Raw genomic sequence first — 27,648 nt, 5'->3', positions numbered from 1 at the left:
AAGCCGGTTTGTCTCACCTCACCAAAAGGCGGGCCGTGGTCTGGCATGCTTCAGAGGGTTGCTCTCTGGCAGTGCTTCTTTTGAATCTCTGTGTGACCTCAACGGCCGATTTACCGAGGCACTCGACAATATTCGAAAGCGGCCCACCTCCATATGCAATCACTTCAGCCAGCACAAGTAAATGTACCGGAACAACTAATTGCCTACTATTTACTGCCACCTATTTGTGACAAAGAAGTTGAATAATTTTAATTGAATATTATTACACTAATAACTTACAATAAGACTAACTGTGGCTGAAGGCCATATGGAATACTATACATTACGTTAATTATTATTGTTATTACGGTTGTTTTATTATTATTTGTACTACTACAACATTTTAAGTTTTCAAAGTTGTTAGTTAGAGTCACACTATCCTAACAAGAAATGGCGCACATGACTTTCGCTCCATTTGTTTGCTCACAGTCCGATAAGGCTGGTAGTGATACATTGTATACTCGCTCCTTTTACCGTTAATGACAGCATAGCAATTGCGCAGTGCTGCATTTCCTTCTCTTGTGCTGGTGACTGGAACAGCTTTTGCACATTTGGACATTCAGGCGTTATTTTGCTCAGGATGCTACATGACTGGCACTGGCACATAATCACATCCACACCTGAGCTTGCTGATGGTGACAGAATATGACCATCTTCCCTATTTTGTCCATTATTGGTTCATCCTGGTATTACCACGTTATCACGCTCACCACTGGTTAATTAGTAAAAAAATATAAGTGCCAGGGCTCTCATCAGGAGACAGATGCAACAGCCTATTTCTCCTGTTAGCGCACCTAAAACAGAACCAACTACTAACCATGAAAGGGGGAAGAGGATGTGGTGTAATGGCCAGAGGCTTCAGATTTCGAAACTGGGGAAGCGGGATCGAGTCTAGGCGTTGTCTGAACATCGTGTGACTCTGGGCAAATCCCTTAATCTCCCCGTTAATGAATGTGTCCTTAACTGGTGCTCATGAAAAGCATTTGTGTTTATTAAATGCTAGTGCTGAGCACCTGAAACCACCGGCTCAAATTTAGCACTGACCTTATCCTTCTAGTGTGAGATAAGACTCTAACCTCTAGAATGTAATAGGTTGTTAATGAAGTGTAGGGATGGGCATTTGTCCCTGATGACGTGAAACTATTTGGCAACAAGTATACAGGTACAAGTATGCAGCTATAACATTTCAATATTGTTTGACCTGGCATCCTTGTGTTTTTCTCTGACTTTGTACCTTCAAGACCTCCTGTTTCTACTTCCTTTGTTTTGATGGCTTTAGGACTCTGGGCACTTTATCACTGCTAACCTATGCTACAGTGCTTGTGCTTTCTGCTTTAAATATGGTAACATTGACTTATCTACATTTGACACATTTAGTTCACTTATAAGTCCCTAGTAAAATGCACTGCATGTGCCCAGGGCCTGTAAATTAAATGCAACTAGTGGGTATGCAGCACGGATTGAGCCTCCCACTTCAGTAGCCCTTCAAACATGTCTCGGGCCTGCCATTGCAAAACCCGTGTATTCAGTTCTACATTGCCATGCCGACCTGACAAGTTAACTCTCTTGCTAGGACCAAACCTTCCTTATAAGTACATATATATATAAGCCCTAAGGTAGGCCCTGGACACCCCAATGGCAGGGTGTAGTGTGCTTAAAAAGAAGGATGTGCACTTTTAAGTATGTTTAAAAAGTAGGACTTGCACTTTTAAGTTTTACATGTCCTTGTAGTAAAAAACTCTTGAATTTGTTGCACAACATTGCTGGGTACCCAAAGTTTAGTTCGAGCGACCACACCATGGGACACAATGATGCTTCACCCAGAATTGGATTATTTGTTTAGTTGCTATGTGAGTTTTGTTTTGACTTTTATAGCTTGGTTCTAATCACTTATGATTTAGTTTTGCACAGGAGAATAACAGTTAATATTTTAGCCATATCGCAGTTTCAATTGGGGTATGGTTTATGTTGTTTGGCTTTCAATTGTTTTTTCTGCAGTTTGTGACAGTTTAATTTTGCACATATTTCATGTTAACTCCTTCCATGCGTCGGACGGCCGGGGGCCGTCCGTCTGAGGTCACGGTGGGCGTGTGCGTTGGACGGCCGGGGGCCGTCCAAACCACGCACGGGTCATTTTTTTCAGCACTGCAGCGGAATGTCCGCCGCGGCGAAGGTGTTAAAAAGATGCAATTTTGTTATTTTGATGAGCTTCATTTTTTCTATCTTAGCTTCCCATGAAGACGGGCCTTCAGACCGAAATGCATTGGGGTATTGTTCGCATGGTCACCCAGAAACAAAAGTGTATTTTGATGTGTTCCAGAAAAATGCCTGGATGGGCATTTCTTCAACATAAACGTTTGGAAACACTTTGCCTCTGTGTGAATTTTGTTAAAAAATGTCACTAAAACATTGGTTAACAGTGGATTACCTTGGATTACTGGATGTTTACAGGATATATGGTGTGAAACTATCGGCTTCTGCCAATATCGTCAGTCCATCTTGAGTCTGGGGCGCGACGGCGCAACAGTTATCTACAGTCTCATACAGGTGCTTTTGGGGTTAAGCACCTTCAAGTTTGCATGCCAAACTGTTGCCTTTGAGCATTTTTGTACCATTGAAGAGAGGAATAAACTGAAAGGAGTGCATTCGACCATTTCTTTGCTACTTTTAGAAAGTTGGCATTTTCTTACTTTAACCATTTAGTGCCTTCTACCTGTTTCTAAATACAAGTCTTGGGTGGGTGACAGCTGGACTTTGTGCACTCCCTATAGACAGCCATACACAAAGGGAGCTTAGGTGAGACTGATGGACCATCAACATCCTTATGGGCCATCGTGGGCAGCTTTGGAGGGAGGAGCTGATATTTACACCCAAATAGGCTGTGTTCTGTCCCCACACTTGGGGCTGCATATCCCCTTGTAGTGAGTCTGGATCCACAGCAGGAAGGGCAGGGACTCTGTGCAAATACCTTTCTTTTAAGTCTCCCACTCCTCAAAGGCACAACTGGGTAGAAGTACTGGACCTCTGACACCACCAACTCAGTAACGTCTGGACTCCTCTGCCAGGAAGAAGGACTGCTGTGCTGCTGAAAGGACTGTCACTTTGCTGGACTCCTGCTCCAATGTGCAGACCTGCTGCTTAGTGCCGTCCTTGCCTGGGATTGAGAAGGACTAGACCTGCATCTCTCCAACCTAGAGCCAAAGTGACTTCAAGGTCTTGCTGGCTTGCCTCCTATTTGAAGTCTCAGGGACATCAAAGACAGTTACAGCACCTCGACTCTGCCATCTGAGTGTCGTGCCCTGCCAAGTGTTGCCAATCCACTACTGGCCTTTGGAAGTGGGTATAAAGGACTGCCACTGCCAAAATACAGGTATCACCATTGTTGACCCAGCTCAGAACAGGTGCATACCCATTGAGGCTAACGCATTGCTGCTGCTTCAAGGATTAAGGACATGACATCTCCATTGCTTCCAGGGCATCACCACTGCTGCAAGGATCAGGTACATCGCATCGCCGACGGCCCGGTGTGTCACTCCCATTCCCAATGTATCTCTGACTTTGCACAGCTTTGCGCCCACACCTCACCTACACCCTAAGGATCAACGCTAACACATCACCTCCTTAGCTCCTCGCATCTCGTCCTAGACGTTGATACAACCGTGAACCAAGGTACTGTTTTAGCGGGCAAAGGCTGTTCCCTGTATCCAACCCACAGTCCATTGCAGTTGGCCTAAACTTTAGGATTTGTCCTGGTCTATTGGCACCAGATATCCCTGGTTGGCGCCCTATGCTTTTAAGTACTACATTTCAGTTATTCTTTAAAAATTCATAGATCTGGTTACACTTTTAAGATTTTTGTTGCTTTTATCTTGTTTTGATCAATAATTTAAGCTCTATTTTTCTAACTAGCTGCGATATCTTTTTGTATTGTGTTTCTCAATGCCACCTCGTCAAACCCCCTTTCAACCCCTGTTGAGGGCAATAGTGAGACCTAGTGTCCTTTTAAAGAACTATTGGGTGTCTGGCCCTTCCTTCCCTATTAACCTCTGTCATTCTCGGCACATTCACGGTGTGGAAAAGGGTCCAACATGGCCGACAGTGGTGACCTTTTTGCCCCCTTGCTGATCCTATACTTTTACTTACAAAACCTCACCAGGACTGTGCCTGACCTCAAGAGGATGTTTGGAATTTCCTCGGACCATGGCACCCCCGCCCCACCCGCACTATTCTGACATTCCACTGAGCACACTTGACCCCTACCCGGACAGCGGCGTTCGAGCATTTTGTCCGACGCCCAGTGGAACTGCTCAGTTCAGCTAATTGAGGAGATCAGCCTTGGTTTATCACCTGACCGTCACTTGCCCAACCGGACACTGGACACTGTTTCTCCCCTTCTCCCTGTCTCGCCCTCCCCCCCTGCATATTTCTGCCGTTCTGCCTTTTCCTTGTTTCCTTTCTTTCCATTTTTCTGACCGATGCGCAATGGAGCTTCCTAGAGAGCTATAGAGGAGACAGGCCTTGGACTATCTCCCTGGCCGTCACCTACCCACTTGGTCTTGGGGCTGAATTTCCCTTCATCTCTTTTCCGTCTTCCCCCTCGTCCTCTCTCTTCTCACTCCACCTCTCCCCTTTCCCTCTCTATTTGTCTCTCCGGACAGTGGACACAGTTCTTCCTCATCTCCCTGCTGTGGCTCCTTCCTCCTCTCCTTTCCTATAAATTCTCTCAACCGCGTTGTTTGATTAATGTACCTTACTACGCTATTGTAACTGATGTAATTTGTAACGAAATGTTCCTCTGCTATAGCGCTCTGATACCTAGGGGTCTAACCAGTGCTTTATAATTCTTTTGATGTACCTTCTAATGCAATGTTCCCTTGGTTATGTGCTCTGATACCTCCGGGTCCAGATAGCGCAACATAACCTTCGCAAATTCAAATAAATGAAAACTGTTTTTTCCTGAACGCTGAGACCTGAGCAACATGGCTGATGTTCGGTGGAGCTGCTTGACAGCTAATGAGGAGTCTGGCCCTGGTTTTCCCCTTTGACCATCACCTACCCAGCCGGACATTGGGCATTGTTCCTCCTCCTCTCCCCGCTTTTACTCCTTCCTCCCCTCCCTCCTACGAATTATTGAAACATTATTTATATGTACTGTACCTTTCTATGCTCTTGTATCTGATGTATCTTGTAACGCAATGATCCTAAATATAAAGCGCTCTGATACCCTCTTGGGTCAAGTTTGCGCTATATAAAACTTAAAAATGAAATGAATATAATAAATACATTCACTGTTTGATTGTTTGAAGTGTTCCACAAATACTTTACACATTGCTTCTTAAGTTAAACCTGACTGCTCTTAGCCAAGCTACAGGAAAGTGAGCACAGGTTAATTTAGAATGTCTATTTGACTTACGCTAACTAGTACTGTGGTTCCTGCTTGGTCAAGATACGTACCTCTGCCAACCAGAAAAACAATTTCTAACAGATAATTATAAATAATATTTGGAGAATTCCCTCCTCATTTCACATCTATGCCTAAAATAAATTGGGCAACCACCATCCTTAAAGGTTATCAGGATAATACCTTTCTGTATGTGCACCTGCGGTATTTTAACAAGGCATAATGATACATATAGTATTTGGACAGCATTACTGAAACTAAAGATTATTTCTAACCATAAGTACAAACATGAGGCATGTACAAGTCCACCGTGTATTGATCCCATGGAGCAACATATACCCTTAGCTTGAAAACTCAGAATGTATTTATTTACTTATAGATATTTAATAACTTGTGATTTCATATTGTTCTTTCTTCGTATAAATATTGTTCAGAGCACAGTCATCGGTGGGTGTTAAAATTATCTTTCAAGGGTTATTTTATCACTAAATCAAGGAGGAAAGTTTGGAGCAATACTTCTGGGATTGGAACATGTTCACTACAGATTTACACAAGAAAACACAAAGGTAATGGGTATATTACTTACTAAAGTCTCAGTCACTGGCAACCACATGGGCCACATTCCAGTTTTTCCTTACAGATTTATACATGGATGGGATGGAGTGCCATGTGCCTGCTGTATATCAGAAGGCTATTGCTAGAAGTTTGATACCTTATAGAGGAATGAAGTTGAAGCCTGAGTTCCTCTATAAAATCGCAAATCTCCAAGGTGACTTGAAATACCCTTTTAACATACGTCTAAGGGTATTTTATTCATTAGAATATATGATCCCACCATCCCACAAACAGCTTATGCTGTGAAGCTATGCATGACCAATCCACAATAGGCAAGAAACTGATAAGCAGACTTACACAGAAAGATTGAACAAGAATTGGCAAAGTCAAACGTTCTCAGGTCTAATGAGACATGCTATTGACTTTGCCACTTGAAAGAATTTGGATTGTTGGTTGAAAGGGGTGTGAGTCCTGGTCAATCAGCATTCACAATCCTTGTCACAGTAAGGCACACACAAATCCCAACTTAACCTGTGCTCAATCCCATGGCAGCTTGGCACAGAGACATCAGGCTTATCTTAGAGGCAATGTGTAAAGCTTTTGTGCCACACTTCAAGCAGTACAACTTTGAAAACCCCAAACAAAAAGATCACACACCAGGTTAGAAAAATAGAGCCTAATTTACTAAATAAAACAGGACCAAAAAGGCAAAATTCCAGTCAGTAAAGCCAGAGTTATACATTTTTAAAGAATACACTGCAATTGTGTGCCTAAAAGCATAGAGCACCAGCTGTGGCCATCTGTTTGTGCTGCACCAGGTCAAAGTCAAACTTTCAGGCCAACTATGATGGAGTGCAGGAGTGATACATTTCCAGATTAGTCCCACTGAGGTTTTTCCTTCTCAAGTCTTGTGGCAAGATTCCTGTTTGCATTAGAGAGGATTTCAGGGAGCGAGGAAAGTGTCGCCAGCAGTTGGTGGTGTATCGCGATGTGCAGGCTGGGTGTCACAGATGGGCAGACCAGAGCTTCATGATCAATGCTTGCTGTGCAAAGAGATGGGCTGGTGGCAGCTCACACTGAACTTCGGTGTGAATGGTACGGTTAAGTGCGAACAGGCATGTTCATGGTCATGAAGAGCCCAAAAGCAAAAGAGCCACACCACCGGTCCAGGACCTGAGAGGCACCCCATGTGGAACAGGAACCCACAGTAGCTGCGTTATGGGGCTGTTGGGGAGCCTTTTATGCTTGTGAGGCTCAGATCAGGAAGCCAGCACACTAGCCCCTTGAATCACTCTGGGTCCTGCATTCAAAATGAAGTTGCAGGTCCAGGTCTTCTTCCCATGGCAAAAGGGTAGCAGGCAGCAGGTCAGCACAGCATGGTAGCAGTATCTTAAGAGCAGCAGTCCAGCAGACTGGCAGTTCTCGCAGCAGCTCAGCAGTCCTTCTTCCTGGCAGAGTATCCACAGGTCCAGAAGTGTACAGAAGAGTTGGTTTCTGAGGTCCAACATTCATACACGCTTGGACATTTGAACTGGAGGAGAAGCTTCTAGAGGTTTCACGTTGAAGTCCCCAGGCATCCTGCCTCCTCTGCCTTGGCTCCAGACTAACTAAAGGGGTATGCTGCCCTTTGTGTGGAGGCAGGACAAAGACCAAAATGTAGTGCACATGGGGCTGTTCATAGTTATTCCCTCCCATCTTGCCAGTGATGGCCCATCCAGACACACCTAAGCTCCCTATGTGGCTGTCTAGGAGGAATAAACAACACTTAACCGTCAGCTACACCCAGTTATGTGACCAGAGACAGTTTACAGCTACTAAATGACTAATGCAAGAAAAAGCCAACTTTCTAAAAGTGGCATTTTCAGAATAGCGATTTAAAATCCAACTGCACCTTAAGTTAGAATTTTAAATAGAGATTTCAGATACACCAAAAATGTACAGGCTACCCCTTCCCATTTGGAAATTAATAAGGGAACTTCAATGTTATTGTACGGGAGACATAGGCCTTGCAGTAGTGGAAAATGAATTTCGCTACCAGGACATGTAAAACTTAAAAGTAAAAGTACATACCCTACTTTTAAAATGCATTGCACCCTGCCTTGTGGGCTGTCAAGGGCCTACTCTAGTGGTGACTTATATGTATTAAAAAGGAAGGTTTGGACCTGGCAAACATTTTTTTTACCAGCTTGAAATTACATTTTAAAAGTGCACACACAGGCTCTGCAATGGCAAGCCTGAAACATATTTAAAGGGCTACTCGAGTGGTAGGCACAATCAGTGCTACAGACTCACAAGTAGCATTTCATTTAGTGCCACTTTACAAGGGACTTATAAGTAAATTAAGAATGCCAACTGGGGAAAAGCTAATATTACCATGTTTAAAAGCAAGAACATGTGCACTTTAGCACTGGCTAGCTGTGGTAAAGTTTGCAGGGCCTCAATGGCAGCAAAAGTAGATCATACAAAATGTAGGAAGAAGGCACAAAGTTGGAGGGAAAACCACCCTAAGGCTGACAGGTCTAACATTAGTCTTTGTTGCTAATGGATGCATGAGTGTAGGTTTTATCCTGTATGATGAAGAAGGCTCAGACTGGATGCAGTCACTTCAAGAATAATAAGAAGAATCAAGACATTCCTATAATCTCCCATTTTCTTGCATATATGTGGAGACACAGCCGGAAAAAGATTGCCACATTGCCGCCCAGTGTCTAGCACCTTAGAATCTTGTGTGTCCTAGTTGCACTTCGCTGTCATTCATGATTTTGTTCTTAGACTGTGTAACAGTAGGCAACTATTACAAGAATTGCTAGATGAAATCCAGTCTCACATCTCAAAATTGTTGTGATGTTCCCTCTTTATGCTGCTAGTATCAATTGAGGGTATTATAAACATTTTATCAATCTTATGTTCTATATATTATGCTCCTCCTATACTCTGCTAGCCTAAACTGTGGATTATTATAAATATTTTGAACTACCTTTCTTTTTTCACATATAAGTTATATTTTTACGAGATTTTATGCATGATCTTAAAGTTTTAATTTATTGTGTTTGCTTCTGTGGCAATTGCCAAAATAAAGCTTATCATGATGAAAGAAAGGCAACAAAGGGAGAGAGAAAAGGAGGAAGTGGAAGATAAGGAACAGAAATAAACAGATGCAGCATGGATGAAAAATAATGTGCTGGAGGGAGAGAGATAAAGAGTCCGGAAATGCAGAATGGCTTAAGAAAAAGCCAAAAGGTGAAATCAGCACCAGGCAGCCTTAATATTTACCACCCTGAGATTTGGTAATATCAGTGGTGGGCTCTTAAAAACACCTTTTATCCCCGGCACTTATTTTTCTTTATTTAGTTACTCTGCTCCCTTGTATTTTATTTATTTTATTGCAAATTAAGCATTGCTGAAAACCTTTTGGATTTGTGACTTAACCCACTGGTAGAGTCAGAGCTGTTCTTCAATTCTGCTAAAAGATAAGGGTGAAACAAGAATGATTGACAGCACCTTTCCCTGACCTTCAAGAAGTATCTCTTAATCTCACTGGCTCCCTGATAGTATTCCTTAACTTCCTAAACAGGATTGCAGTTATCACATATCCCAATGGAACTACAGCTACATATCTAGTTGACATGACTTATTCCGAACCCTCTTTTTCTATTATTTAGTGCTAACTTGCTTATCTAGCCCGGTGTTAATATCTAAAGGCAGTCAAGTTTGTATAACGTTACAACGCATACTTTTACAACGCTTGCCTTTACAATGCATTTTTTACAACGCAACATCCTTTACAACACATTCCATTACAACGCATGCCATTACAACGAATTTCTTAAAACTACCATTACAACGCATTCCATTACAACGCATACTACCATTACAACGCATAGCATTACATTGCACGTATGGTAACTATTGGATAGTATAGGGGTAAAAATTACTATTCTAACTTCAGGGGGTGCAACAGTAGGGTAAGGGTTGGATAGTGTAGGGGTAAAAATTACTATTCTAACTCCAGAGGGTGCAACAGTAGAGTAAGTGTTGGATAGTGTAGGGGTAAAGATTACTATTCTAACTCCAGGAGGTGCAACAGTAAGGTAGGTTTTGGATAGTGTCAGGGTACTATGCGTTGTGATGGTATGCGTTGTAATGGTATGCGTTGTAATGACTGCGTTGTAATGACATGCGTTGTGATGGTATGCGTTGTAATGGTATGCGTTGTAATGACTGCGTTGTAATGACATGCGTTGTAATGGATCTTGCGTTGTAAAAGTTTTGTTGTAATGGTAGTGCGTTGTAAAAGTTGCGTTGTAAAGTTTGTTTCCCGGCAGTCAATATTCTTTGGTTAAAGGATGGGGACTGGGGGAGCTTCTACTGCATCAGCTGCATGACAACCCCACTTGAAAATCTAAAATCTAACTGAAAGAAGTTAAATGGATGTAAATATTTTGAAACGTCCCAAGGATGAATTTAATATTCAAGTAAATGATCCTTGGTAAGAGAAAACTGTATTCCTAAACTACAACAAGCAAGGCAAGAAACTGGTAATCACATGCATGTCCATGCTTTAAGATGCCTACATTTGCATGTAGTGGCAATTTTGAAATGGGTTTCCCTCTAAAGAAAATGGATTAAAAGAAGGCACCAACGCACAACTCATGTGCATGGTTGTGTTCTGATGCGTACAGCATGACACATGCATAATGCCGTGAATGTGTATGCTCCATGATGCCAAAAAACATTTTCAATTTAGCTGCATGGCGGGCATACATAATCAATCAATAACATACAGAAAAAATATATTAAAAACTATAAATGCAAAATTAAAAGAAAGTTGAATGGGGAAGCAGCACAAAGGGGTAGAGGAAGAAAACATATTATCTCCCATGGAGTGATTGCAAAGAAAGAAAAAAGTAGTTCCTTGAATGCTAGCAAGGTCAGCAGGGGAAGAATACAAGTCCACCAATCAAAATACCACAAGGCCGAAATACTGCAAGGTGAGACATACACATGAAGAAGGGGGAAAGTAATTGAATCAGGACCAGGGAAAAGAAATAGACAACAAAGCAATCCAAAAAGCCCGACCACTATGTGAATACTTAGAGCAATAGGCCTGGCCAACAGATAGCTAAAGCTGTCTGGGACTGTGACCTAAATAATGCTAAATATTCAAGGATAAGGAAAAGGCAGTTTCCTGCCGATAAAAGCGGCGATAATGTATCGCCCTTCTTGATAATATGCCCCTTATTCCCTAGCCAATTTTGGGGAGAGCTTTGAGTTCCTTGTCACTCCTGCCAATCTTCAAAATAATGGAAGTGCAGAAAAAAAGACGCTGTTTCAATAAACCTACCCAGTAAGTTAACTGGATTTAGAATTGTAAACAGGTTTTTAAAAGCCTGAAAACACATTGTTATTTCTGTTTGATAGGCATTCTTTAAATTAATTCAGACATAGGGCATGTGCTAGACAAAATGAAAATTAATGATTTCCCAACTATAGCTTTTCCCACAGAATCAAAATTTCATCTGTAAGTTGTCTGTATAGGACACTTAATTTAGATAAATGATAGTAAAGTGACAGCATGGCATTAATAATGGCAGTTTAAGGCTTGACAAATGGCACAGATTCGGATTCCAGGGCAAAGCTCTATGTGGCAGCCTAATTTAATGTGTCAAGAGTAGTTTATTTTCATACGGTATTGGTTTATACGGTATGTTGAAAGACCTGATGAAATATTATTTAACACCATCTATATGTTAATAGTTTACATTTATCACCCCTGTGCCGTGAAGATGCCTATTCCATTAAAACTTTCTCCATGGTTGAAGCATTCAGAGTTCATGGTTAAAACTGAGCAGGCCAAGTATAATATTGTCATGTAAAATACTGCACTATTAGGTGAGCATTCCATTGACAAATAATCAGTGAGAGTTGTTCTCAAATTTTGTGTGAAATTGTATTTTAATACATTCAGACATGACCGTTATCTACAACCTACCAAAAAAGCAAAGACAAACAAAAAATACTTTACATCATCATTTAAAATATTTTTGTTTATTTTAAATTCACAACAATTACTCTTATATTACACAATAATTGGCCTACCTAATAATTAAAGTGGCCCCCATTATACCATTACAATGTGTCTATTAAAGGAGGTAAGTGCTTGTGTGCAGGAGGAAAATCATACATGTACATGGTACCACTAAGAATGTGTGTGCATGTGGGTGTATATGTGTGCCTAACAAGAATGGTGTGTGCTGATAAGCATATGGTCTGATGTTTTGACTCCATTAGGACAGAAGTAACTTTGGAACTGTACTTTGTGAATAGCAGTGGTCTTACTCTTTTGTGCGAATATGCTTGTATTACAATGTTAGTCTCAAATATGTTGAATTTGGAAAGTCATTTTTATGCAATGCATTCTTTATTTTATCTAACTGTATCCTAATAATCCCTTAATACATCTTAATGCTTCCAAACCATGAACCCTTAAAACCCTGAACTATACATACATGCTATCCTTCCCTAAATCATAAATCTCTTGCTAGTCCCCCACATCCTTCCTCACTTCATTCATGCTCCCCTCTAGTTTAGCAGAAGGATGCTATGCTAAAGAGGAGCTGCCAGTGCACTAACCTTTGCATTATAAAGTACAAAATGTTTTTGGGTTTCGCCTTAATAGCATTTGCGCTGTGCTTGGGAAATCTAATGTATTTAATAATATTTTGAAAAGGGGCTTACATCCCGCTCCCTGCTTTCCTTGCTTTTCATTGGTTGTTGTGCATGCCACTTACATTTCTTCAGTTTCTTTTGGCTGTAGCGTACTGTTGTCTGTTGTTCCTTGTGTTTTTCCTGTGTGCTTCTCTTATCAGATTCCCTTCACCCAAGTACTGTTTCCCTCCGCTTTTGTGAAGCTATTCTTTAAAGGTTTTGCATGCACAATGCTGTGCTTGTTTTTTTTTATGTGCTGCATTTCTGTTCAGAGGCTTAATTAGTTTCTCAAAAGATTGTGATTCACAATCTGGTGTCTTTCATTAGTTTATCTGGTTTCTGTTTCACTTGCACTGTAACTTTTATTTCTTACGTGTGGCTTGGAACGCATCTATTGCTAAGCCTCGTTTTATGCCCTGAGCCCTGCACCCAGTTTTTGCCATCAAGCCATCATTCCCTTGACCACTCCCCCATGTAAATTCAGGTAATGAGTTCTTCCTTACTAATGTAATTTTTCTGGTGCACAGGCCGGGGAATATAGTTTGATTTACTCCTATGTGGTAACCATTGGAAAAATTTTGCCTGCTTTTGTTTATCTGCCTTTGGAAAGTCAGGTTGCTCTGGCTCGGCTTTCTAGATTTTCACTTACAGCATGGTGGTGTATAGCGGTGCTACCGTCCTCGCTCGACCGCTTAATATTGTTCTTTAGCAGCTACATGGGTGTCGCTCACTTCATCTACAAGGTGGCCGGACCAGTGCTGCTTATTATTGCTATGTTAGCAAATGGTTAGGCACTGCTTGTTTCCACGTGTAGTTGCTGTAGGAATACTGCTGAATTGTGCTGTGCTGATTCCTTTGTTTTGTTTTAGCAACTGTGGGGAGTCCCCTTAATTTGTTTATTTTAGAAGCTAAGGGTTGCCACTTACTTTTTTTGTTTTAGCAGCTGAGGGATGCCACGCACCTCATCTAATTTATCAGCAGTTAGGAGTTTTTTTCCTTCACCGCATGTATGGATAGAATGAAAGTTTAGTGTGGCTGCATTTGGCGCCACACAGAATATATTATATTCAAAAGAGGTGGGACAGGGTGTCTAAGTTAAAAACTGATTAATCTTCTCTTTCGTGCTTGACCCCTTAATGTCTAGTCAGACTAACATGGTGGTAGGCTCACAGTGCTCCTCCGACTTTTTCCTTTTAAGATATAGGTGGGTGGTCTTTCAAGTGCTTGTATTATAGGTGGGTGGTCTTTCTACTGCTTGTATTTTAAATTGTTCTTACAAAGGTAAGGGAGTTAATAAGTAGTATACTTTTCCTTATGGGAGAGGGCATATTTTGCCCCTGCCAAAATGTTGTCCATTTCAGACAAATTGTGTTCAGCACAATATATTTCTCAAGAAACAAATCATAACACTTTAACGCAGTTTCAGTAACTTATAAAGCACAACTGCTGACCAACTACAAATTACAACAAAACTGCATATTATTAATCACATAGGTGAAACCTAATGTGTTTACCAATGTTGGATTTGTGGCCATAACTTTTTTCATTTTTTTTCAGTAGACAACATGTTTGACTTGACATTTTACAGTCTATTTTTTTCCCCACAATATTTTTTACTGCAAACCAAAAAGGGAGAGATGGAAGTCTCTGACTGACTTGTGAATACACATTTTAAATATTTGAATACTACTAATAAACCACTACTTTACATTCTACAAAATGCAGTTTGTGAACAGGATTCTTAACGTTTATGCTGTAATCACTGTTCTTATGGCATACACTATGTGCCCACTGTTTTAATTGATGTTATTTTGTTTGTATAAGTCCGTTTCCGAATGGAAATATTGTATGTTATAAACAAACAATTCAGAGAGTACAACAGTATTTGAGGTTGAAAAGTATGGAACAGATGATGCTACATGACATTTGGCAGATCAGACTAGGAACAGTACTGCGCATTTAAATTTACATATTTACACTGGAGGTGTTCAAGGATGAAGGATGGGTGATCCTGGAGGGTGGTCTTTGGTACAGAGAAGATAAAGCACATGTGTCATAAGTGCATTCCAAAGGTGGGAGGTTGAAAGTTTAAATGATAAAAAAAGTACAACTGCAGAGAGAGGCAAAGGAGCAACTTGGAGATATTGATTGTCCCACTAGAATGTACTGGCTAGAGTGTAACTGAACAGTGTGTGAGGACTGTTCCATGAATGTAAGTATAGTGAGCAATTTGCATTGTATCCTTCTATTGGCTACTTTCCAACCAACTTGGTGTCAGTAATGGACAACTAGACTAGATAGGTTATTAGAAGATTAAAGAGATGTGTGTGGCAAAGTTAATGTCTGTGAGAAAAGCAAAGGAAAACAGTTTGGGATTGTTCGAAGATGAATACTGTTATAGCCCTTGCTCGTCATTAAGGTGATTAAGAGAATAGTGACTGTCTGAAATGGGAGAAGGTTAGATTTCCAGATTTGCAGTAGCTAGAACCTGACTGCTGTTACTATGTTACCAATACATAACTCCATTAGCATGCTGATATTGCTCTAACTCCTAACATATGTGGACAAAATGTGTTGTATGTGTATAATTTAAGTTGTAATATAATCTTTGTTTTCACTTATCACTTAGTCACAGCTCCCAAGAGAACCAACACAATTTGATCAGGTTGTGTTGTAGAATATTGTTATCATGTTTGCATTCCTGGTAGAATCAGATACATTTCATAATCACAAAATACAAATTGAGGAGAATAGAACGTTTATAGCAGCTTACCTAGAAGTGTCCTGAGGGCCAATGTGATGGTAGTATGCAGGGCTCTTGGGACAGAGGTTGCGGTGAAATAACTGATTGTAGTTATGAGGAATTTAGCATTAAGAAAAGCATAGCTACATAGTGCTGAATGACTGTTAGACAGTCAAAATAATGTGGGTGGGAGAGGCACAGCGAACATGAGAAAATGTTGCCTATCATACTCCTAGTACACATGTGGTAAGAGAAACCGCAGTGATGCCAGGTATGGATAGACAGGATTTTCAAGTTTATGGAGGAACTTGCTCACTGATAGTGTCATGGGAAAAAAAGACAGGAGCACTAGGTGACAGAGAACCATAGGCTTGAAAGACATGAGTCAGCGAGGTAAGCGTTTCTTGCATGTTGCTTTGGTTGAAGTGCAGAGAGTCCAAGAAGGGAGACTGAAGAAGGAATAGTTGGGATGGTAAGAGAGAACACGGATAGACACTTGGAAAAAAGAGCAGATTCACTGGAGTGGAATGGACTGGTCAAAAATCATATTGTAGAGTGTTAAGCAACCTGTTAATTGAGAGTTGGGAATGTAGCACGCAAGGGTTTTTAAGACAAATAAATGGTTATTAGACGGCTGGTAGATTTAGGGAAATGTGGCATGGCTTTAAGTAGTGGTGTTAGCTCTGCAATACTAAATCAATTGAAGGAAACTCCAGTGAGAGGGAAACATCAAATTGCCTATAGTGACAACTGAGAGTCCCTGCGAATAGTGCAAGACATTTAATAATCTATGACTGAAGGTGTCTAAAGGGGCACACAAGGAATTTCCAGATTTGTTAGTGTGGACTCTGTCAGAGGGGGACAAGGGTGTAGGAGGTGTTGTTCCACATTATTAAATTGAAACAATCAAGCATTTTAATTGCAACCTTTATTATTGTGTTTGCCCTGAAAACCTTACGCCATGCAAAGTTGCTAAATTTTTTAAGAATTCTTTTTTTTATTCATTTTTATTTTTTATTGACAGCACTGAGTGAAAACATAGCAAAACCATTGCTAATATAACAATAATATCTACACAAAAAGATGTACAAAATGGCAAAAAAAAATACAAAATATAGAAAATATACAATGTGAGATAAACAATTCATTTCATTTTAAAAGTAATCTTATGCACGTACAGATTTTAAATAAAGTTGACCCAAAATTTTCTCAAATTTAAGCAAGGACCTGGTACCCCTAATTCGGGCTATACCTGCTTCCATGCTATAGATTTCATTGACCAGAGCCCACCATTGCATAATATGTGGCGGCTGTGGCGATATCCATGCCCTAGCTATCTTAAGTTTAGCACAGGAAAGTAAAATAGTAATTAGAGCCTGTTGCGGTAAGGTAGTACTATGTATATCTAGAAGTACGGTAGGGGCAGAAAGCAATGGTGACCTTGCTAGTTTTAGTTTCAGAACTTTGTCCAAATTAAGCCAAAAATCTTTCAGTAGCGGGCAGGAAAAAAGCATATGTTCTATATTAACGCCCGCCACATCACATTTAGGGCATTTGGTGCTCTCAGAGTATTGCCCATTTGAAGACCATTTAAGAATCACTTCCGGGGTATAATAAAGCAAACAGAAAGTTTTAAATTGTTGTAATCGTAAGCTGGCAGATTGTACCAAATTATTGATTTTGGAGAGAGAATGAGCAATCTGTTCTGGATACATCGTCAGTCCCAATTTAGAGCTCCATTTTTCTGCTAATTTAGAACAATTGTATTTTACATAAGATATTAGGCAGCTATAGCCAGTACTTATTACTGATTTAGTCTTAGATGAATAGAGGCACTCCCAAATATCAGAGTCCAAGATTGTTAGAATTTTCATTTTGCGGATCAAGAAATCATGTATCTGAATATATTTAAACCTCATAGGCTCTGTAAGATGGTATACATTTTTTAATATCTCAAAGTCTAGAAAACCGTTGGTACCATACAAATCCCCCAAGGTTGCAATACCATGAGTTGCCCACACATTAGCCCTGCTATCGTTAAATATCCCCGGGAGTCCTGGCTTACCCCAGAGTCGTAGTTTAATGTGAAAAAAAGAAGTCTTACAAAAAAGCAAAATACCTAACTAAATCTTGGCAATATCTCGAGCAGTCTTAAATTTGACTCTTTTGTAAAAAATTGGGGCATTCAATCTATGCAAAAACATGCTTGCATCAGAGTTCAGCATAATGGTATGAACAAACAAATGTTTTGAATCGGAATTAAGCAGGGAACGAAGACGGCCAATAAAGGTAGCCCAAAAATAAAGTTTAAAGTCTGGGAAGGTAAGTCCTCCCATATCTGTAGGCCCTTTTAGAGAAGATAAGCTTTTTCGTGCTTTCCGGTAGCCCCAGATGAAACTACTGAAAATTCCGTCGAGTTTCTTAAAAAAAATATTATTAAGTGCCAACGGAATAGAACGAAAACGATAAAGAAACATGGGAAGAATTTTCATCTTGATTAGGCTTATTCTACTTATGATATTTAGTGGTAATTTGTGCCATTTTTTTAAGGAGCAGCTTAGTTGATTTAATAAGCACATCATAATTAATGGGGATTATGTCACAGATTTTTGATGAGATTTTTACCCCTAAATAGTTAGCAGCCTGACATATCCCCAACGTTACCCCCATAGGTTTATAATTGGCCACTTTTGTTCACATTTCATTTATAGCTAGAAATATTGCCAAATTTTTCTGCTTCGACCATAATGCCCTCTAGTGCTGATGTGACGTTGGAGGAATATATTGCAATGTCGTCCGCATATGCAGTGATTTTCAAGCAATGGGATCCTAGGCAAAATGGAACTATCCTAGGGTGAACAAGGAGTGCCTGCAGGAATGGCTTCATGGACAGGGCAAAGACCAGGGGTGACAACGGGCACCCCTGCCAAGTGCCCCGTGCAATTGAAAAAGCAGAGGACAGCATACCTGAATAGCTAATTTTAGCCGTGGGTTTGTCATACAGAACCCGAATCCAGCTAACCACGTTGCCCCTTAAACCAATAATAGACAGCACAGACCAGAGATAATCCCACCCCACTCGGTCAAAAGCCTTTTCGGCATCTAATAAGATCATGCCGAAGGGAGGTTTCTGTCTCTGCTATGTCGAAGGTTGTGATAGCTGTGTTAGTGTGGGTCGTAGTGTCCCTACCCAGGACAAATCCGTGTTGCTGTTCGCTAACAATCCAGGGGACAACCACGGCCAACCTGTTTGCCAAAACCTTAGCGAAAACCTTCGCATCTGAATTAATCAAAGAGATTGGCCTATACGACCCACATTCGTCAGCTGGTTTGCCCTTTTTTAAGAAGAAGATTATTTTTGTTGTGTTCCAAGAGTTTGTGGCCTTCCCTGTTGCCCCGATATGTTGTATAACTAGGAGTAAAAGGGGAATTAATTCATCCATACAGATTTTATGTAATTGCACCGAAATTGAATCCTCCCCTGAGGCCTTCCCTTTAGGTAAAGATAAGATAGCCTGCCTTAGTTCTAGCTCGGTAATATCATCCGACAAATGTTCTAAGCCAGATAGATTGCGTTTTTCCTTAAAATTATTTTCCAAATATTCTAAGATATAAGATGTAATTGGTTGGTTCTCTGGGGTACAAAGAGTGTTATAATACTCCGTAAATTGCATCAGTATCTGCGCCGGTTGATTATAAATAATTTGATTCGCACCTTTTATACATTTAATACGGGTCTGAGCTCTATCATCTGCCACTTGATAGGCCAGTAGCTTGCCAATTTTATCCCCCCCTTCATAATACTGAATTTTAGTCTTATGCAATTTAGCACAGTTTTTTTCAATAAAGGTTGTCTTAAGGTTAGATTTTAATGTTCAGAGTGTAAGCTCTATTTCAACGATATTGGTGAAGCACAAACGAAGCGAGTCAGCCAATAGAATTTCATATTCCCTAATATCTACTGTTAGTTTACTATTAGTTTTACGACATTCAGAATTCTGTTTATAAATATATTGTTGTGCGTGGCCTCTAATACTGGCCTTACAAGTGTTTTTTTAGAATTCAGTCTACTTTCAAAATGCTCTTTTATATGTAATTTTCATTGACCTAATTTATTGACTATTTTCTATCAAGTTTATATACAAGTATTTGATCAAATGTGATTATCTTCTCTAATGCCTTTGTATTTTCCCATTTCCAGGTAGCCTCTCTCGGAGTGACAACATTTACATTATGTGCCCTGTGCATAGACCGCTTTCGTGCTGCCACAAATGTGCAGATGTATTACGAAATGATTGAGAACTGCAAATCCACCACCGCCAAGTTAGCTGTCATATGGTTTGGTGCACTGGTGTTGGCCCTGCCAGAAGTTATATTGCGTCAGAGGATCAAGGAGAGTCCTGAGATGAGCGGCAGTCCTCCCGCAGACCGCTGCGTAGTGAAGATATCCACAGACCTTCCTGACATGATCTATGTGTTGGCTCTCACTTATGATGGTGCAAGACTCTGGTGGTACTTTGGCTGCTACTTTTGCCTTCCTACTGTTTTCACCATCACATGCTCTCTGGTGACAGCGAAGAAAATCAGAAGGGCAGAGAAGTCTTCCACAAGAGGCAACAAGCGGCAAATTCATCTTGAGAGCCAAATGAACTGTACAGTTGTGGCCTTGACCATTTTGTATGGATTTTGTATAATTCCTGAGAATATCTGCAATATTGCTACGTCCTACATGTCCACAGGGCTCTCTCGGCAGACAATGGACCTTCTTCACTTGATCAGCCAGTTTCTCCTGTTTTTTAAGTCCTGTGTGACCCCAATTCTTCTATTCTGTTTTTGCAAGCCTTTCAGCAGAGCCTTCATGGAATGCTGCTGCTGCTGTTGTGAAGAGTGCGCCCAGAAGTCTTCAGTGGCCACGAGCGATGACAATGACAATGAGTATACCACTGAGATGGAGCTCTCTCCCTTCAGCACTATCCGTCGAGAAATGTCCACATTTGCCTCTGTCGGAACTCACTGTTAGGAAGTCCAACAGCCGGCTGTACTTATTAGATGGTGTGATCTTTGCAATGGAGGAAATTTTAAAAAGAAGGCAAGGGTGGATTGAACTAAGCTAGATGTTAGATCCTAGTAGTAATATCGAGATCAGAGATTAACTATCCTTAGTGCAGCAGGTCTAGTGGCACAAGAGCTAGGGGCTTAGGGCCCACAGAATCCCAGTCGGGGTTGTCTTTTACCATCCAGGGAGTGGAGGTGGCCGGTTGCGCCTGCTTACATGTGGGTCCATGGCACCCTTGCTATGTCAGTGACAGCTCCCAAAACACGGAAATATCTCGCATCTAGATCACAAGTGAAACGAGTTTTTCTATATCAGCCTAGGTGCTCGTACACATCTTTCCACAATAAAAAAAAACTGCAAAACGTTTTTGGCACAATTAAATCACTTTATAGCACTGCACAGGGTCGAATTACGGCAGTATCGTATACAGAAGCTAGTAATGTATTGCCGTCTAGTTAAAGGAGAGTTATGTAAAAACTAGACCTGGCAAATAATATTTTGCAGGATTTGACAGTTTTTAGAGCCATGAAAGTAAAAAAATGACGATGATGCTAATGATGGAATTCTATAACAACACATGGTTTACACAAGTGTTTCCTACCTAATAAATGCCAACATGAAAGTCACACTACTTCACTTGGAATGGTGCTAATGTTTTATTCTTTAGGAAATAAAGAGAACCGCACCTTATTTCTTGCCGTTTTGATAAAACTGTAAAACTGATCACATAGTCTAAGAACAGTACGTTTACACAATGTTTTATGTACACTATGTGTGGATTGGCGGTACTGTATCTGAAGTTGGTTTCAACTCAGATTATGTTAGTTAATTTAAATTTTGACACGAGGCAACCTTTTTAACACGTTTGTTTGTATTCTTTCATACCTTTTTAAATACACTTTTAGTAAAGAACAGTACAAAAAATGTCATCAAATGGCCTTACAAGAAAGAAAGAATCTTTGTGTGAAATATGGTAAATTTGATTTTTAAAAAAGTCACTTGCTGTGAGAATATAGCAAATTACAGATCTTCTGTTTATAATAAAGTTTGCTAAATGTGTTAAACATGTTTAAAAGGGGTTGTACTCGTATTTTTGGCATTTATGGGTCAGTCCAATGATTTTTTTGTTTCAATGTGAAAAATAATATTTAACTAACATTTATGGACAAATTATTGTTTTAAAGTTCAAGATTGAAGCTTTCATTTAGGTGTTTTTCAGCAACAGAACATTAGTAGAAGCATGTGCATCTTTTTCTGTTGAGCGTTTTCACTTTTGGTTAATATGGTTTATGCTAGTGTGAGTGAAAGTTTACCCTTTATAGTAAAATGACATATTATGCAATGATTTCTTCAATTATTATAAATAGCATCAACCTTATAATCATCATATCGGTGAGACATCAGTACACCTTAAGTCACACTCTGTATTTTCCAGTCAGTGTTCAGCCCTCCTCATCTCTTATTTTCTCTGGACTGTGATTGCTTGTGGGCGAGAGTAGTTCATTTTCCATCCTACGGCTGTAATTGCTTTTGTGAGAACACTTGTCCTTTGTTGACTTAAGGGTGCGCTTGATTATAATGATTACATATTTCATCACATATTTCATTGTGTGTGGGGCACATACATAGTGTGCAATGCTGAGCAAAGAGATTAGCATATTTTTTTTAAAGAATGGAATTGATTTTCAACTGCATTCGAGGCTATGCATAGTAAACGTCATTCGACTTAACCACGCTGGATTAGCTCTGTCAATATTCAACCTTTGGGAGGTAAGGGGCAGACTTTTACTGTGCTGTGAATATTGCAAATCCTATGTAGTTTGATTAGTCGGCAGGTTGCACACATTCAATAAAGCCATTATGATAAACACACACACAGCCGTTCTAAATGTCAGTTTTCCCAACATGCAGGACAGAAGTGTAGGAAGGATGCAGACATGATTATCCTTAATCACCAAACGATCACATGAATATTTCGTTGCCCTTAACTGCCTTTACCTTCATGATAAGTCTGACCTGTGAGGATTGTGAATGAGAGTGGAACCAGAATTACTGCCATAATTTCTCACAGTTATGCTTGTTCAACAAAATGGAGCGCCTGGTGAAATTGAATAACAACACAATTTGGCCAATTAGGAAATAAGATCACCATTGTCCAGAAATAATGAATAAAACACAACAAGAGGCTATACATATAAAGTGTGAAAATACTCTAATTAATCATCTATTACATACAGCAGTGAGGCTCTAAAAGGCATAGACGCGAAACTGCTGGACACAACCATTGTAAAGGCCTACCGACTTCTCTTCAACCTGCCAACCTACACCTCACAAGCCTAGATCCGGTTAGAGTTTGGACTGACCTCCCAAAAGCTTGCTAGAAGAGGCTCATACATTAAGTGCTGGCAGAAAATAAAGAACTCGCCAGAAAACTCACTTAACCATCTGCTATGGCTAGACCTAAGCAGCTCTCTTCAACTGCCGGCAAAAACTTTCCTAGAGGAATCCCTGACTGTCACAGGTCTAAAAGAACTATGGGAAACTCCATTACCGCATGTGCAATTCAAGTGTGTTGTAAACAAGAGCATAAAAAGTCAATCGCACTTGGAAGATAAAGCGACCTTTTCACAAAGGCGACACGCATGGATGACTTTGTCCACATACAAATCGCCTGGGTTACAAGCGTACTTTGGTCTGGGGTATGGCAGGAAATCAAATGAAGCCTTCTTAAAACATAGGCTAGGCATTCTACCCTCTATTCCGCATCTGCAAACATGGCTGAGAAGGGACTGTGGGACAAAATGCAGGCTGTGCGGGGCAGAACACGAAGACTTAGAACACCTACTATGCATCTGCCCAAGGCTGAAAGAGGAAAGAGTAGCCCTGTTAAAAACTGCCTTCAATGAACAAAAAATCCATACACGTAGACAAGCGATTCTAGCTTGTTTCGACCCAGCCCTTCCCCCATTAAATGGGAAGTTGGTCAAATTCCTGAAATGTCTGGAACTGAAACTAAAAAATCTGGAAGTTGGCACCAGACCGCACTAGTTGAAAACTGGCCAAGACACCACACTACGACCACACACCAGCACCAAATTGTTTTTATCAAAGGTTTTTGTTTTAAAACATAATATATTCTTCTTACAATTTTTTATCGGAAGGTATGAGCGATCAATGTACTTTTGTAATGGTTTTAATTAACCTAAAACAATAAAAATTACTTACTTACTTACTCTAATTAAAATGACGACTCGCCATTTGATAAAGAAGAACAATATGATAATGAAATGCATGTTATGATGAAGGTGAGATTGATAAATGTTCAGTAAAATTGTGAGTTAAAGATAGTTGAAATGTTGCAATTGATCAGGCCTAAATAGAACTATCGTCAGCCAGCAGTGATGAATCAAAGAATCATTAAAGTTAGGTGGGCAGCCAACCATGCCCTAATCGGCACTCTTGTGCCTTCACTCCCATGGTGGAAGACCACCGTCCATATTATGAGGTCCCCGTCAGTTTATCGGGGATCTCACTGCCATCAATGCAACTGTCTTCTGAGGTCCCCATCTGCTTATCAAGGATCCTACTTCTCTAAGTACAACAATTTTTGTGGTGGTTGCTGTCAAGTAGGATCATGGTGTGTTGACTCCACTCTGCCAGGTTTTCAGCAGTTTTAACCCCCCACGTTAGAGCGCTTGATTGATTTCCTGGCTCAGTACTGCTATGACTGGTATGGCGGTCTCAGGCAAGGAAATCTACTAATGGTTGCCTCACCCTAAATATGAATGGGCAACAAGGCAGCCCTGTGGTGAGCAGGATGCCAGATCCAAAATTTCCTACGGCAAAGCCTACAGAGTCTCCATCAGTCGAAAGCCTGCATTTCAGCTACATCTAAATGAGGCACGAAAACCAAACTTTTGGTGGGAGTGGGACGGGAAAACTGCCAACATACGGCAGTTCACCCAATTCGTCAAACAAAGTAGGAACCCCTCAATCTTTGGCACAGATAACAAGCATTTACAATGCAATAGGTCTAGCATTAGTTAGGTTTGAGCTATTGGCATTGCGAAATATCCCCAGCAATTCACGAAAACATAATTCAACCACCATCACTGTACACTTGCGTGGGCGCACGTGTGTTAGAGATGCATAATGCTGCCACTGACCGTACAGCAACTGTAGGGTGCAAAGGAAACTTAACACTGTCACAGGCTGCCTACGCTGGCCCCTAGGTATACATACATGTATGAAGGAAGCTTACAGTGCCTCTGTCTGTGCTGAACCTGTACTGTGTGAGAGAAACGCGCACTGCCACTGCACATGCTGCCAGGCGAGTGTACATGTGTTTGAGGCTTGCATTACTGCTGCGTATGTTATACCTGCTCTCTACAGGACGGGCACTTGCCCTATCACCGCCTGTGCTTTCGCTGGTGCGAGAATGTTGTGTGTTGCACCACACGTAAAATAAATGTACCGGTGGGGGTCTCAGCGCAGTTCTCACGAGTGAACCTCAGGTGATGGGGTTTAGTGGATAGGGCACCAGTAGGATTAGGAAGACCCGTGTTGTTATTCTGGCTGTGCTCACTTGACCGGATTGTGGGATCCTGCGCATGACTTGCCCGAATGTACTATTCAAGAAAAGGGCAGGATATAAGAAGGCACAAGGTTTGAAAATAAGCAAGATGAAGAAGATATAAGATGCAATTGAGTTCCTTGCCGCATAGTTTGGAAGTAGAGGTCTGGCGCGGTCAAGGGTAATTTTCCTGCTACTTGAGAACATTCGATAATTCGTACAAAAGGTAGGTATGATGTAATAAACGGTAACTTCAGCTTTTATTAATCGATTTGCGAGGTATCTGTACTACCTACAACCAGGCCCTCCTGCTCACTATTGTCAAATATTGTGGCAGCCTCCGAAGAGAGGCCATGAACTGAATGGACACTGCCCCCTACTGATAAGCTTTGGCATTCACCAGTTCACAGTGTGAGGGGCCACACTGCTATGGAGCACTTTAGACCTCCGTTCTCAACAGCCTGAGCAAGCGCTATAATGCAAACTCTGGGGCACGGGGCGAAGGCCTAGAGGAGTTCCAGCTGGCAGTGGTCCCTATGCAGATAGACGCTCTCTTGTTCTTACCTTGGTAGGAGGCAGGCGTGCAACACCCATTGGGATCAAAGGGCTTCAGCACCCCCCCGTCGTGTGTGGCAGCCCGGAATGAGACAGCTTCCCGGCACACACACAGCCACCCCCCGAGTACCTCACAGGTCTTTAAAAGACCATTTGCTTGTAAATTCTAGAGTCCCTGCAGGGTCAGCCCCCCCGGAAATCTTTTCTCATCCCCCTCCGAAATTTGCCTCTAGTTGCGCCCCTGGAAGGAGGTGACCAGAGTTGAGGACGCCGAGGAGCGGGGTTTCTGCCTTCTGGTGATCATCAGGACTTGTTCTATGCACGCTGCTTGTCAGAGAAGGGAGTTTAGGCACATGGAGGGCCATGCTCAGGATCACACGTCTTGGTTAAACGTGGGGTTTTGGACTCAAGATTCAAACTCAAACCTCCAGGATCTACTGTCCGCAGTGTAACCTCTGCTGGCGTTCCTTCTGTGTCTGCAGACCGGTCTAAAACTCAGGAGGCGGTAGATGAAACACCAAGGCGCTACAGAAACGTCCGAGGGGGAGGAGTGCTTATCTGCCCCTTGACACTGCGGGTCTATTGTGTACCTCTGACTCCTTACAATTCATTATTTTTTAAATACATATATTCACCTTGCCTTTTCGTACAGCACCGCTTCGATTTGCGAGGTATCCATACTACCTACAACCAGGCCAGCTGCTCAATATTTTCAAACATTTGTGGCAGCCTCAGCAGAGAGGCCATGAACTGAATGGACACTGCCCCCTACTGAAAAGCTTTGGTATTCACCAGTTGACAGTTTGAGGGGCAACACTGTCATGGAGCACTGTAGACTTCCGTTCTCATCAGCCTGAGCAAGCGCTATAATGCAAACCCTGGGGCACGCAGCGAACGCCTAGAGGAGTTCCAGCTGGCAGGGGTGCTATGCAGATAGACGTTCTCTTGTTCTTACCTCTGTAGGAGGCAGGCATGCAATGCCCATTGGAATCAAGGGGCTTCAGCCCCCCATTGTGTGTGGCAGCCCGAGATGAGACAGCTTCCCGGCACACACACAGCCGCACCTGTGTACCTCACAGGTCTTTAAAAGACATTTCTCTTGTAAATTCCAGAACCCCGGCAGAGTCAGCCCCCAACCCCCGAATTTTTTTCTTAGCCCCTTCCGAAATTTGGATCTAGATGCGCTCCTGGTAGGAGGTGCCCAGTGTTGAGGACGCCGAGGAGCGGGGTTTCTGCCTCCTGACGATCATCAGGACTTGTTCTATGCACGCTACTTGTCAGAAAATGGAGTTTAGGCACATGGAGGGCTGTGCTCAGGATCACATGGCTTGGCTAAACGTGGGGTTTCGGACTCAAGATTTAAACTCGAACCTCCAGGTTCTACTGTCTGCAGTGTACCCTCTGCAGGCGTTCCTGCTGTGTCTGCAGACCGGTCTAACACTCAGGAGGCAGTAGATGAAACACCAAGGCGCTACAGAAACCAGAGTTGAGGACGCTGAGGAGCGGGGTTTCTGCCTCCTGACGATCATCAGGACTTGTTCTATGCACGCTGCTTGTCAGAGAAGGGTGTTTAGGCACATGAAGGGCTGTGCTCAGGATCACACAGCTTGGTTAAACGTGGGATTTCGGACTCAAGATTCAAACTCGAACCTCCAGGTTCTACTGTCCGCAGTGTACCCTCTGCTGGCGTTCCTGCTGTGTCTGCAGACCGGTCTGAAACTCAGGAGGCGGTAGATGAAACACAGAGGCGCTACAGAAACCTCAGAGCGGGAGGGGTACTTATCCGCCCCTTGATACTGCGGGTCTATTGTGGACCTCTGACTCCTCACAATCCATTATTTTTTAAATACAGATATTCACCGTGCCTTTTCGTACAGCGCCGCTGCCGCATGAGAGCGCTCTGATCCCTGAGGGTTGAGTTTGTTGATTGGGCTGCCTCGACCATCCAGTAAGGTGCCCTTAGTTTGTTTTCTTTAATCTGGGACATTCAGTTTACTTTTCCCATTATACAAGCAGGA

At 41.6% G+C, this 27,648-nt stretch overlaps 1 protein-coding gene across 1 annotated transcript in view; it reads left to right on the top strand.

Annotated features, from left to right (window-relative positions):
- Positions 1–22,215, top strand: part of GPR37 (G protein-coupled receptor 37) — a 133,163-nt gene extending 110,948 nt beyond the window's left edge. Inside the window, exon 2 of the mRNA XM_078679083.1 lies at positions 19,648–22,215. Coding sequence (XP_078535209.1) covers positions 19,648–20,466 — 819 coding nt within the window. The 3' untranslated portion in view covers positions 20,467–22,215. The remainder of the gene's footprint in view (positions 1–19,647) is intronic.
- The last annotated feature ends 5,433 nt before the right edge of the window (positions 22,216–27,648 follow it).

Source organism: Lissotriton helveticus, chromosome 1_1 (assembly GCF_964261635.1).
Source record: "Lissotriton helveticus chromosome 1_1, aLisHel1.1, whole genome shotgun sequence".
Taxonomy (NCBI): domain Eukaryota; kingdom Metazoa; phylum Chordata; class Amphibia; order Caudata; family Salamandridae; genus Lissotriton; species Lissotriton helveticus.
Note: the sequence above shows the minus strand (reverse complement) of the source record. Positions and strands in the feature narration are given on the sequence as shown.